The 13,337-nt window shown below is 43.1% G+C and overlaps 1 protein-coding gene across 1 annotated transcript in view; it reads left to right on the top strand.

Moving 5' to 3' along the window:
- The window catches only part of LOC140907180 (uncharacterized), a 67,231-nt gene extending 59,938 nt beyond the window's left edge, over positions 1-7,293 (top strand). The window contains exons 16-17 of the mRNA XM_073332520.1: positions 512-1,351; positions 2,549-7,293. Coding sequence (XP_073188621.1) covers positions 512-1,351; positions 2,549-2,604 — 896 coding nt within the window. The 3' untranslated portion in view covers positions 2,605-7,293. The remainder of the gene's footprint in view (positions 1-511; positions 1,352-2,548) is intronic.
- Positions 7,294-13,337: the final 6,044 nt, after the last annotated feature.

Below are 13,337 nucleotides of genomic sequence, written 5' to 3'. Positions count from 1 at the left end.
GATAGAACGGTGTCCACATTGGGGTTGTACTGATATAACAAACCCACAAACCTAACTGGATAGTTATACCTGTACAGAAATGGTGTGTGGACCAGGCCAAGTAATTAGGTACTGGGGCACAACCGAGAACTACTTTCAGAGAACAGCTAAGGAAAATGCTTCTCTCTCCTGTGAAGGTAGTGTGTTTAATTCAAATATTTGTGACTTAAGTGATTTAACTATTTTTGAGTCAGAATCATTCACCCACTTTCCTTCATTAATTTTATTAACATTTTATTACAAACCTGGTGAAAAGGCAACTGATGGTGGTGGTTTAACATTTTGCCCACCCAGTAGGTGGTGAGACACATAAGTGGTTTTTAATAATTTAAATACTATCCTAAAATACAAAGGGGGTAAACTTCCAGATTACCACCCACCCTCCCCGCCATGGGCTTAGTTAAGTTTGACCAACTTCTGCTGCTGGCCTTTCTGTCATTTTATTTAAGTTTACCTGCATGTTTCTTTTCAGGAAATACTAACTGGAATCAAGATTTTTCGTCTCAAAGACCTGAACAGGCACAATTTACATCACAATTAGATGCAAACCCTTCATTCACCACTGCCAGTTCATACAGTTACCAACCAGGTGATGGATCATCCTCATATGGACTAAGACCTAATGATTCTGCAACAATGGCTGCACTCAGTAATTCATTTGCCCTTCAGACGGGAGGCTTTGCTACTGGAATCAATGAATGGCTGAAGCAATTCAACCAATCTGCTTCTGTATCCTCCCAGTCCACTTCAGTTGGAGGCACCTCTCCCTACTTCACATATTCAGGAAGTGGGTATTCAACAGAATACAAGTCTAATAGTGCCCAAGGAAACAAAACTACTGCACCTGATAACAAAATGGCTTATGGTGTTGGAGGTACAAACTGGAAGAGTCAAAGAGCATTTACAAATACAAGGAATTTACCTGACCAGAGATCAACCTATTCTGCTTCCTCTGCTACATATCCTTCATCTGGAGGATATTCAACAAACTATCCTTTACAAGGCTGTTCGTCTTACTACAGGAGTGGGTCTGCAAATTCCACTTCTTCATCAAGAGGTGGTTCTAGTTGGTCAGAAGAATTGAGATACCAGAAATCAAATTTCAAGACTGATTCGACCTCATTTCGTTCCTCCTCTTCTGTCCACAATTCATACAGAGATTGCCAACAACAAGACAGAGAGTCAGATAAGATGTTTGATGAAAATGCCAGTGGTCTTACTCCCAACATTCTGCATAGACTTCGAGGAAAGGATGTACCTACAATGACCAGAATGCTCAAGCAGCTGACTCCATATTATCCAGCACTTCAAAGTAAGATTGTAAAGATTTTAAGCTTAGTAAAGACTTGTTGATCTAGTTTGTAGTTTGAAGTGCTACGAAGCAGTAGTCAAAGGTTCAAACTGTGCAGAGGGCTGACATGGCTTGTTCAGTTGTGAGGGTTGCTTTTGGGTTGACTTCCCTCAACATCACATTTGCAGCTCAAGATTGGCATTAATATTGCTCTGAAGGGAGCTCAATTTAACTCTTCTGAGGACTGATATAATTGTTTTGGTGATGTGGTTGTGGGAAAGTGATGTTATGAAATGGGAGAGAATCCTACCTAATTTTAGTTGGGGATTGGTCCTGCTTTGAACAGGGCGTTGGACTAGATGATGTCCTGAGTTCCCTTCCAACCCTGATTTCTATGATTCTGTGCATTGGGGGGTGGGGGAAGAGAGCTTTGGTCTGGGCTGTCTGGCTGTCCAGGTTTCAAATTTCATAAAGCAGCCAAAAAGAAAAGGAGTACTTGTGGCACCTTAGAGACTAACCAATTTATTTGAGCATAAGCTTTCATGAGCTACAGCTCACTTCATCGGATGCACGAAAGCTTATGCTCAAATAAATTGGTTAGTCTCTAAGGTGCCACAAGTACTCCTTTTCTTTTTGTGAATACAGACTAACACGGCTGTTACTCTGAAACCTGTCATAAAGCAGCCAGTTTGCTTCAGACAAGAGTGGCTGCTAAAGAGAGACTGAGTACAAATAACTGGATTGGGGGAAATCTAGCATTGGCGATAATAGTAGAGAGACATGCAAAATGTGTGTCAAACACACTTGGGGATAATTTTTTTACTAGTAAAGTATTTAAACAGACAGTTTGATATTGATTCTGACTGCTGTTGAGATGGTAATTTGTCACATTATTTTGCTTTGGTATCTACACAAATAAGCATTATGAATTGCAGTTTGTTTTAAATAGTAGAAAAATATTCGTTTTTATGAAATGTATTTCTAGAACATTTAAGGCAGAACTGAATTAATATATAACTGGGGCCAATCATCATGTTGGTGAATTTGCCGGACCGATAATGCAAACTATTCGACTATATTAGAATTAGGAAAGTTAGTTAAGGAAATTAGGAAAGCTAAATCTCTAATTTTTAACGTGGTATCTGATATATGCATTTATGCAAAGTTGCATAAAAATGAATGAATAATTTAAAGATTTTTTCTTTTTTCCTTCACCAGAAATCAATATTGAAACATTAGTCAAAGCATTAATTGAAACTAGAGAAATAAATTAAGAAGATAAAACAGCTGAACTGGAACAGATGAACAGAACACTGAAGAATCTTCATTTTGAGTTTTTAGGAAACAAACTGAACAATTTAGTTCTGGATGTGGTTTGTTTTTTTGTTTTTTGTGGAAGGGGATAGGGTTTGTTTTTAGTACAGTAAAAATGTAGTTGGAGCACAAATTATTGTCATGGAGATGAATATACTGTCCAGGCATTTTTATGCATTTGTTAAATATTTTTAGTAGATTGCAGTGAAAACTCTAGATTTTTGAGGGCTGGTTAATATTAATCACCCTTTTCCAAAAAAAAGGTTTTGTATGTTATAATCCATTTAGAAAGAATATTCACTGAAAATAGAGTTCCATTGCATGAAAAATACAGAAATGCATTACTTCACATATGAACAAATGGCCAGTTCTTCTAATTTTAGACTTTATAACTAGTTAGGGTACATTTTAGAAGTGACTATACTGAATTTCTTTTTGGAACGCATTAAAATGATGGGCCCTAAACAAAACGTTTCTCCTACTGTGAACTCAAAATGTGCTCTTAAATAAGAAAATGCAAACACTTGTTAGTGGAAAAACTTAACCAATGTTATTTTTAAATTGTAAAAATGCACACAAATATGGAAATACAACCAGAATTACATTGTATAGAATAGCATTCTGCATTTTCAATTTTTATTTGTGTTAAAAAAAAAAAATCTGAGCATTTTGCAGTGTTTATTTTCCAAACATTAAAACCAGGGTGAAATTGGGTTAAAATATAAAAAAATAGAAAAATTGAGGGGGAAAAGAAAAACAAAAAAACCCTTTTGTAATATACACATTTTACTACAGTATACACTTTTTTTAATGTACAAAGGGATATTTTGTCTCTCTATGAGCTAGTAGGTTTTCCAAGTATTCTGGTTTGCATATGCTTCCATAATTTTCTCCCAAGTATCCTCACTCAGATTGAGCCGCTTGCTGTCTTGGAGGTAATCCAATTTTGAAAATGTGCACTCTGCATCAATAAATCCCGGGGGTACACTCAGAGCTCACCGTGCTACTTTGCTGAAGTTGGGAAGTATGTCTTGATGACTGTTCCAAAAAGCCCACACATCCAGTTTCACATTGTCAGGGTCAGGCAAGTTCATGTAAGCAGTAAACTCCCCTTTTAGATTTGAAATCTTATCGTTAGTGGCAAATGGTTCAAACGCTCTGGTCATAGTTTGCTGCAAAATTCACCTTGAGGAAGGGGTGCAACACCTGGATGACATTCCAAAAAGAATCTTCTGCACCAAACACTTTGGGGTTCAGGTTGTGCGTCACAGGCATCTCCCATTTCTCACTGAGCATTGAGTTGACCGTTTTGAACGCTTTTTTGGTTTTCTTGTGTTCTGGGGTCAGAAGGATTTCCAGAAATGGCTGAGTTTTCTCATCATATGTTTCTCCTTCACCTTTTGTGTTCAGTTCAGCTGAGATTTTGGTTGTCAGGATCCAGTAAACCTCTGTTTGGGCACATGTGTTGGCAGTAGTCTGAGAAACACAGAAAACGCTGGAGTTATCACACAATGTTTCCAAGTTTTCAACAATGAACATTACATTGGTATGCAGAATGTGGCAGTCATTCTGGTTATTTGCCAGTCTCTTCAGAGTTTCTGCTTTAGAACCATCAAAGTTGGGATGATCTAGAGACGCATTATTTACATGACCGGCAGCGAAGTACAAACTCATCCACCGATGTGGCACAACAGGGGTAGGTAATCAGCAGTCGGCTCTGCACTCATCTTGCACTGTGGGAAACAAAACCTTCATCTTGTTTTCATGCTTGAAAACGGCCCTGAATCCAATGAGGCAAGATTTCAACTCTTTCATTTCTTCTGTAGCAATAGCTGCTGACAGCGCAACATTAATCAGATGAGCAGGACAGGTAATACGTTGCAGCTCCGGTTTTTGAGTGAGTTCAATCTCCTATGCAAACTTAACCATCTAGGAAGCAGAATCTGTGTGTGTTGTGGCCATGTTTTCCCAAGTTAGTTGGTACGTATCAAACATGTCAGTTATTGCTGCGTCGACAAAATGGGTGGCAGTAGATGGAATGAATGTCACATCAGCACAAAACAATTTTGCTTTGAAATCAAAAACTGAAAACAATCAGATGGTCCACACACATCAGAAGACGCATCAAAAATCAGACTAGAGACCACATTGCCATCAGTTTACATATTAAAGCATCATCATTTTCTTTCAGATACGTATGAGTGAGGATGTCTGCATTAGAAAGAGCTTTTGCTGCTGGACAGTATTGTGACAGTCACCACTAGGCCCATCTGCAATTAACAGTAATTGTCCAGCAAAACAAAGAGCACACACACATTCATTGACACAATCATGCTTTGTTCTCCCTTTCATTAAAGCCCAGTGAAAGCTCCTCATATTGACTGTTTATCCCAAAGCTCACCTTCTTCTTCAAGCTTCTTGTGTTGCTTGCTTTTGACATGCTCCTTTATTCTGTCAGCATGAACACTGACCCTCAATGCTGCAGTACTCGCAGCGCAATGCATCTTCTTCACTCCCAGCTTTACTTTTCTTGAAAATTTCTAAGCACTGATTTTCTCGTTGGTATTCAGGCATAGATCTGTGTTTTCACCCCATGTTTCCCTTTACCTTATTTTTATCTGTGAAGGAGTGATTGTTTAAATTCAGCGCCACACTAAACAGATGCAAAGAAATAGGTGGGTAGCGTCTTCATGTGAGCCAATCCTAGCGCGATATTAACATTCAATTTTTCCGATTTCTACTGTGTTCTGTGTGTTAAAGCAATTCCATAATGCAATTTTAGAGCTGCAGGACACAACAATCATGTGAAGTGTTAGTATTTAACAAAGTAAGTACCCAAAAAAAATAGTGGATTGATAATTGGGTGTAAATCAGAAAAAACTGCACTACTTTATTAATAATAATAATTAAAAAAAAAACACCTGGTAATGGTGAAAATTGGTAAAAACTGAAAACACAGAACACCAAGAATGAGACAGTTAAAATCATCACGAGGCCTAGAACAACCCACATACGTCAGCACCAGCCATCTTAAGACAATTGGTGACTCACACCAAAATAGAAATTCATCCTTCCTTTCATTTTCAAAAACAAACTAGGAAATATTGGAACCTGTGTGAAATCCAATGTCAGTATTGGGGTAAAGTTCAAATATAAAAAAAATCACAAACTTAAAAAGTAAGTGAACCCTTTTCAATTCATAATCATATTGAGGTTCTGATTTCTCTCCCTCCCACCCTGCGGTGCCGAAATCCAACTGACATCATTAGGGGTTATGAATGCACAGGACCTATGTTTTTTTTTTTTAAAGTCAGGCTCTAGATGTCTAAAATATAAACTATTGACAAAGCTTTATCAAGCCTAACATGAGATTAAAGATTTTAGATACAGAATTAAAAAGGGACTAGGACAGCTAATTATAAAGATCCGTTCTGTTCAGTGCCTTTGAGGAAACTGTATTCTGTGTTGTAATGCAGACAGTGTAATTTTCTTTACTTCTCACCCACTTTTATGATGCTTTCATTTTCTGCATTAAGACCTAGTGGTGCTGCAAAACCATCGCTAGCTTCATCCTAGGTTTCCATGAGATGTCCTATTGCTTCCCACTAATATCTTTTATACTCCATTATCGAATATTGTACAGGTTTGTCTGAGGCATTTCTTAACACAAGCTACAAATGAACTGATTATGGTTCTTTTAAACTTTACCCTCAAGCTCTCCTCTCGGAAGCTTAAATAGTTTGCTTGTGGGTCAGCTGATAGTTGTCATCAGAGATCCAGTTTTTCCTCCCCGCACTGGTTGTAATAATTGAAAGATTTCAAGTTGTTTTAATAATTCAGGCTGTATGGTTATTGCTAGATACCTGTATGGACAAGTTATAGACAAAATGGACTTTTGGAGAGGAAATAAGGAGGCTTATCCTTTTAACTGTGTCTTCAGTGAGTATCAAAGTTTCCTTTTTGAAAAAGTATGGAAGTGGTAACTGTTGTCCTAAATGAGTGCAGAAAGCATAGTAAAAAGGATAGAAATTATAACCAAAGAAACATTACTGCAGCTTTTTTAGGGCTGTACTGAGGAGCTTGTACGTTTTGATCTGACCTTTTAATTGGCAGCCATAGCTGTGTAGGGAAGAGTAGGGATGACATACTGCAGGTTTCACTGAATTGGAGAACATCACGAACACTGACCTGGCCAAGATGCCAGACTACTGTAGCAGCTGGCATCTCCAACCAAATGTGACCAAGACAGTGTTGTGCAGCTTTCACCTCCACAACATAAGCAACCTCAACAGAAAACTGGTCTGCCTTGGTGTCACAGCAGACTGCTCTGACTTACTGCAACCATCTAAAAAAGACTGGTGCCAAAATCAGGACTGGAAATAATCTAATGAGCAAATTAGCCAGTTCAACATGGAGCATAGCTCTGGCACCGTGCTATTCCTCAGTGAAATACTGTGCCCCTGTATGGAGTCATTCACCTTACACTAAATTGGTCGATGTCAAATTGAACTTGACCATGCACATCGTCACAGGCACCCTGTATCCACGGCTACCAGTTGTGAGTAACTACCTCCTCCACACATTCGTTGCAGAGAGTCTGCAGCTGGACTGATGGAAAAGCTACATGCCAATCCAGTTCTCCCACTGTACATGGACATCTTCAGTCACCCTACAGCACAATTTACATTGAGACATCCATTGTGGTCTCAAATGTCAGATCGGAATCTGTCAGCAGCAGCCCTATGGCACAATAAGTGGTCAGCCAAAGCCATTTGGAATGGTTTCCTTGTTGCTGATCCAACCGTTCGACCTTCAGGATTTGACCTGCCACATCACCTATGGACTCTGCTGAACACTGGCCAAGGAATATGTGCAGCCATTCTCTACACGAGGTCTGTGCGATGACCCACTTTGTCAGTGTGGTCTCTAGCAGTCAATGGCACATGTTGTCAATGAGTGTCAATTATCCAGACTTCAGGGTGACCTTCAGGCCTTTCATTCTGGTGATGAAGCTGCTGTCGCGTGCTCTGCAAGCACTGCAAATGCTAGAAGAACTGCAGCTGTTGCTTGGTCCTTTGGATTAGCTCCCTCTCCTGATGGAGTGAAAAGTATTTGAAGGAGGCAACCAAAAATGCAGCAGCAGCAACTTGACTAGATTAATAGAAAGGATAATATGGAAATATAGGAAAGATCACCACGGGCACGCAGAAGGGAGGGACTTTGTGTGCAAGGAATAAGAAAGCACTTTCAGTTCATGAAGTTAAAAAACTAACTTGGAAGTGTACAGATGAAATTGGGAAGAAAGTTAGGTCTTGTTTTAATTATGCATTACAGTATCTGAGGAAGTCAGTTTAATTTTTAATGCAGTATGTGGCAAATGGCCAATGCTATTGTGGTGGGTCCAGCACTTTTCCTTGGTGTGGTGGGTCAGGGTACTGCCCCTGCCCCTACCCCTGCCCCTGCCCCTATTTTTGGACTTCTCAAGACTGGGAGAGAAGGGGAGTGGGGAAGGGTCCCAGGTTTGTCCCCTATTCCAGTCCCAGCCCCTTTGGCTTCACAGGCTTCTTATCTTCCTTCCCCCTGGGCAGGGTTTATCTGTTTTCTTTGCTGGGGGAGTCCCTCTGCCCTGCTTGGGCACAGGGCTCCCTTCCCTTGGTATTCGAATCCTCTGGTCAACACTAGTACACCTCCAAACTAAGGCAGCTCTCCTTCCCTCTCCTGTCTGACTGAAGCAGGGGTTTTTATTAGGTCTTGAGCAAGGCCTTAATTGGTTCCAGGTGCTCTAATTAACTTGTAGTAACCTCTCCTTAGGCCTGGTCTACACGGCGGGGGGGGGGGAATTGATCTAAGATACGCAACTTCAGCTACAAGAATAGCGTAGCTGAAGTCGACGTATCTTAGATTGACTTAGAATCACTTACTTTGCGTCCTCGTGGCGTGGGATCGATGGCCGCCACGACCCCGTCGACTCCACTTCCGCCTCTTGCCCTGGTGGAGTTCTGGAGTTGACAGCAGAGCGATCGGGGATCGATTTATCGCGTCTACACTAGACGTGATAAATCGATCCCTGATAGATCACCAATCCGGTGGGTAGAGGAGATGTAGCCTTAGTCTATAGGGAATAAGGCTCTGATCATGCTGGGGCTTATATACCTCACATCTATCACTCTCCTGCTGCCCTCTTGCCCTGCTGTATTTCATATTTCTCCCCCCTTCCCCCTCAACACCATGGGGTTGGGCTACTGGGGATGAGAGGCAGTACTGTCAAGATAGGCAGTCAGTGTTGCTGTGTGGGCTTCCGGCCCTGTACTGTACCCGGCAGTGGAAGGGTTGTTTCTGTACATCCACTGGAGCAGAGCGTGGTCTGTCACGAGGATGAACCGCCATCCCAAGAGCTAGTATCGGAGTCTCCCTGACCCGTTTAACTGCCAGACTTTCCTTTTCGATGACAGCATACCATTGCTCCCTGGGGAAGAGTTTCTGGCTAAGGTACAGGATTGAGTACTCCTCCTCTCCCACCATCTGCAAAAGGATGGCCCCTAGCCCTAGCAAAAGGATGGCCCTACCGCAGAGGGATCCAGCTGTAGGCTGAATTCCTTCTCCAAGTCTGGGGCTACGAGCACTGGATTACTGCAAGGGGCCGTCCTTAAGTCTGTGAATGTTTCTTCCGCTGCATTGGTCCACTTTATTATATGTGGACCCCAAGCTTTTATCATGTATGTCAGTGACCAGGCCCTCATGGTAAAGTGGGGGTGAACCTACTCCACTACTCCAAAAAATGCTCCGACTTGCTTTTTGCAGTCCAGTGGGGGCCAACCCTGTATTGCCTCTTTGTTCCACTGGAGTTTCACCAAGCCCCTTCCTACTACGTACCCGAGGTATCTGGCCTCAGCTAGCCCTATCGCGCACTTGGGAGGGTTGGAAGTGAGGCTGGCCTGTTTAAGGGTGTCTAGTACCGCTTCTACTTTCTCCCCTCTTATTTGCACTGCTCCGAACAATAGATCACATGGTATGGCTCTGGGCCTTTGGTTTTCCTCTCTATGGGCAGGCCGTTTGCATTTAGTGGATCATAGGCTTAGTCCTAACCGAAATTGGTTGATCGGCCCTAATTTTGTGGAGTCTGTTTCAACTCTGCCCCCGGTGCTGGGGATTGCCTCTGGGTGCTCAACGGTCCAGGCTGTCTCCTCACCTCCCAGACAGGCTTGCCTACCAACTAAAGCAGCTTTCTAGTTCCCTGCCAAAATCCTGGTTCCTAACCTTTTATCTGCCCCTTTCCCGCCTTGATTTTTGGGGCTTCCTGGGGCATGAAAATAAGTCTGGGGCAAGTCCAGCAAAAATTGGTCAGGGCTATCTCTGGGTGCCTCAATTTCAGTCCGGGGGTTGCTACCCTCCCCTAGCTCTATTGGGGGGAGTAGGTTCTTGAACCTGGGCCGTCCCTACCAATTAAGACTAGGTAGGGGAGTCTGGGGACCACCTCTGCAATGACTGATAGTATTTCCTTGGATCTCAATCCATACTGGATCGTGGGGTAGAAATTTATGGTGCTATGGACACACATTACTCCTGTGGTTTCGGCCCAGGTAAATTGGTCTTTCCCTACTAACTTCCCCGAGACCAGCATGACAGCACTCCCAGAATCCACCAAGACTGTGGTCTCAATGCCATTCATTTTTACCAGCCTGGTGTACCCATGCGGGGTTGTTGTAACCCCCGCCAGGCCAAGTAAACTACATAACTCCCTGTAATCCCCTAGAGTGCAGTACATGGACTCCTCTGTGTTGGGGCACTGGGCTGCTATGTGCTCCAGTCCCATCCCCCTCTCCCCCCCCCATAACACTGATACCTTACTCCAGTTGTCGCCCTCTGCCTTGGTCTATTCAGCCTGCCCCAGCCTTCCAGTCACGGTTCTCCTGGAGTTCTTGATAATCTGGGGCCTTGGGGTTGGGACTGGCTTCCTGGTACACCATGTCTTCTCTCCTGGGATCTGGAACAGTTCACAGGCTGCCAGTTGTCTCTCTACAAGGTTCACCTAACTCATCTTAGGTGGAAGGATCATTCTGGCCAACCCAGGCTCTGAGGCCTGAGGGTAGCCCCCTCATACACCAGTCCACTACCAGCAGCTCCATCGTTTTCTTGGAGCTGAAGGCCAAGGGGTGTAGCCACTTCCAGGTTCAGCACTTCCTGTAGCACGGCGTGGTCCTGGGTGGCCTGGCTCATCAGCATGTGCTTGGTCTCCTGCTGCACTGCCTCCTGTTGGGCTGCTGTGGCTTGCACCTGCACCTTGACCGCATCATTCCTTGTGGGAAGGAGGGGGGTGTGGCTCATCCTGGATTAAATCCACAGCATGATAATCCCACCCCTGACACCACATGTGGCAAATGGCCAATGCTATTGTGGGGGGTCAGGGCACTACCCTTCCCCCTATTCTTGGGCTCCTCAAGTGCCCTGGAGGGAAAGAGAATGGTGGCAGAGAGGGGACCCAGGTTTGCTCCCTATTCCAGTCCCAGCCCCTTTGGCTTCACACCCTCTTTCCCCCTGGACAGGGTTTCTCTTGGTTTTCTGTGCTGGGGGTGTCCCTCTGCCCTGCTTGGGGAGGGTCTCCCTTTCCATGGTATTCGAATTCTCTAGTCAACACCAGTATACCTCCAAACTACAGACAGTTCTCCTTCCCTTCTCCTGTCTGACTGAAGCAGGGGATTTTATTAAGTCTTGCTCCAGGTGCATTAATTAATCTGTAGAAATTTCTCCTTAGTCTACAGGGAATAAGGCTCTGATCATCCTGGGGTTTTTTACCTCACATCGATCACTCTCCTGCTGCCCTCTGGTACCGCTGTATCCCAAGTACTTTCGTTCCAGTGTGTGAGTGCATTATGGGTCTCATCTAAGAAATGAGATGAAACAATGTGAGACAAGTACATTTCTTTAGTCAGGGTCTGGTCTGTGAGTGGATAGTGGCAAAGAGACCAGTCAATTGCTCCACTAGGTTAACTGTGTTCTGGTTTCTTGCCACTGACCAATATCTCCACCCCCACTATCTTTGAGCCGTATTTTACCATTTTTGTCTTAAGGAGTACTTGTGGCACCTTAGAGACTAACCAATTTATTTGAGCATGAGCTTTCGTGAGCTACAGCTCACTTCATCGGATACACTTCATCGGATACACATAAGCTTTCGTGAGCTACAGCATCATGATGCATCCGATGAAGTGAGCTGTAGCTCACGAAAGCTTATGCTCAAATAAATTGGTTAGTCTCTAAGGTGCCACAATGTCATAAATATAAAGGGAAGGGTAAACCCCTTTGAAATCCCTCCTGGCCAGGGGAAAGCTCCTCTCACCTGTAAAGGGTTAAGAAGCTAAAGGTAACCTCGCTGGCACCTGACCAAAATGACCAATGAGGAGACAAGATACTTTCAAAAGCTGGGAGGAGGGAGAGAAACAAAGGGTCTGTGTCTGTCTGTATGCTGGGTCTTTGCCGGGGATAGACCAGGAATGGAGTCTTAGAACTTTTAGTAAGTAATCTAGCTAGGTATGTGTTAGATTATGATTTCTTTAAATGGCTGAGAAAAGAATTGTGCTGAATAGAATAACTATTTCTGTCTGTGTATCTTTTTTGTAACTTAAGGTTTTGCCTAGAGGGGTTCTCTATGTTTTTTAATCTAATTACCCTGTAAGATATCTACCATCCTGATTTTACAGGGGGGATTTCTTTATTTCTATTTACTTCTATTTTTTATTAAAAGTCTTCTTGTAAAAAACTGAATGCTTTTTCATTGTTCTCAGATCCAAGGGTTTGGGTCTGTGGTCACCTATGCAAATTGGTGAGGCTTTTTATCCAACATTTCCCAGGAAAGGGGGGGTGCAAGAGTTGGGAGGATTGTTCATTGTTCTTAAGATCCAAGGGTCTGGGTCTGTAGTCACCTAGGCAAATTGGTGAGGCTTTTTACCAAACCTTGTCCAGGAAGTGGGGTGCAAGGTTTTGGGAAGTATTCTGGGGGGAAGGACGTGTCCAAACAGCTCTTCCCCAGTAACCAGTATTAGTTTGGTGGTGGTAGCGGCCAGTCCAAGGACAACGGGTGGAATATTTTGTACCTTGGGGAAGTTTTGACCTAAGCTGGTAAAGATAAGCTTAGGAGGTTTTTCATGCAGGTCCCCACATCTGTACCCTAGAGTTCAGAGTGGGGGAGGAACCTTGACACACAAGTACTCCTGTTCTTTTTGCAAATACAGACTAACACGGCTGTTTTTGTCTTGTAGTTGGTTACCTTTCTTTGATTATAGGCTGTTTAGACCTGCCACGCACATTTTCCAATGTGCTCCATAATCTGTGGGAGCATCATCTGAAATTGGCATGTGCTGTACTTCAGGGCCTCTCGCCTAATCTTCCCCTACTTGTGGTAGTTGGGGTTAAATATGAGAACACACAGTAGAGTCATAAGGACAATCAAAAGCTCATTAATCCATAGCACTATCACTGAAGCAAGAATGTGGGACTGGGATTGTGCTGTGCACTCCTGTGGCTTCCATTATCAACTTTTAGAGAGAACTTTCTTCCCCTCATAAAGTGCTGCAGTACTGTCTTGGTTCCATAAGAAATGGTTTTTGACTGTAACTATGTTTCAAGATGTGATGCAGCCATGTATTCCAGTTGTGTGGCCCAGGACGCTGTAGCCAGAGAATTTTGCCTAGCAGAA

Source organism: Lepidochelys kempii, chromosome 2, assembly GCF_965140265.1.
Source record: "Lepidochelys kempii isolate rLepKem1 chromosome 2, rLepKem1.hap2, whole genome shotgun sequence".
In the NCBI taxonomy this organism is placed as follows: Eukaryota; Metazoa; Chordata; order Testudines; family Cheloniidae; genus Lepidochelys; species Lepidochelys kempii.
This window is presented reverse-complemented; position numbering and strand designations above follow the sequence as displayed.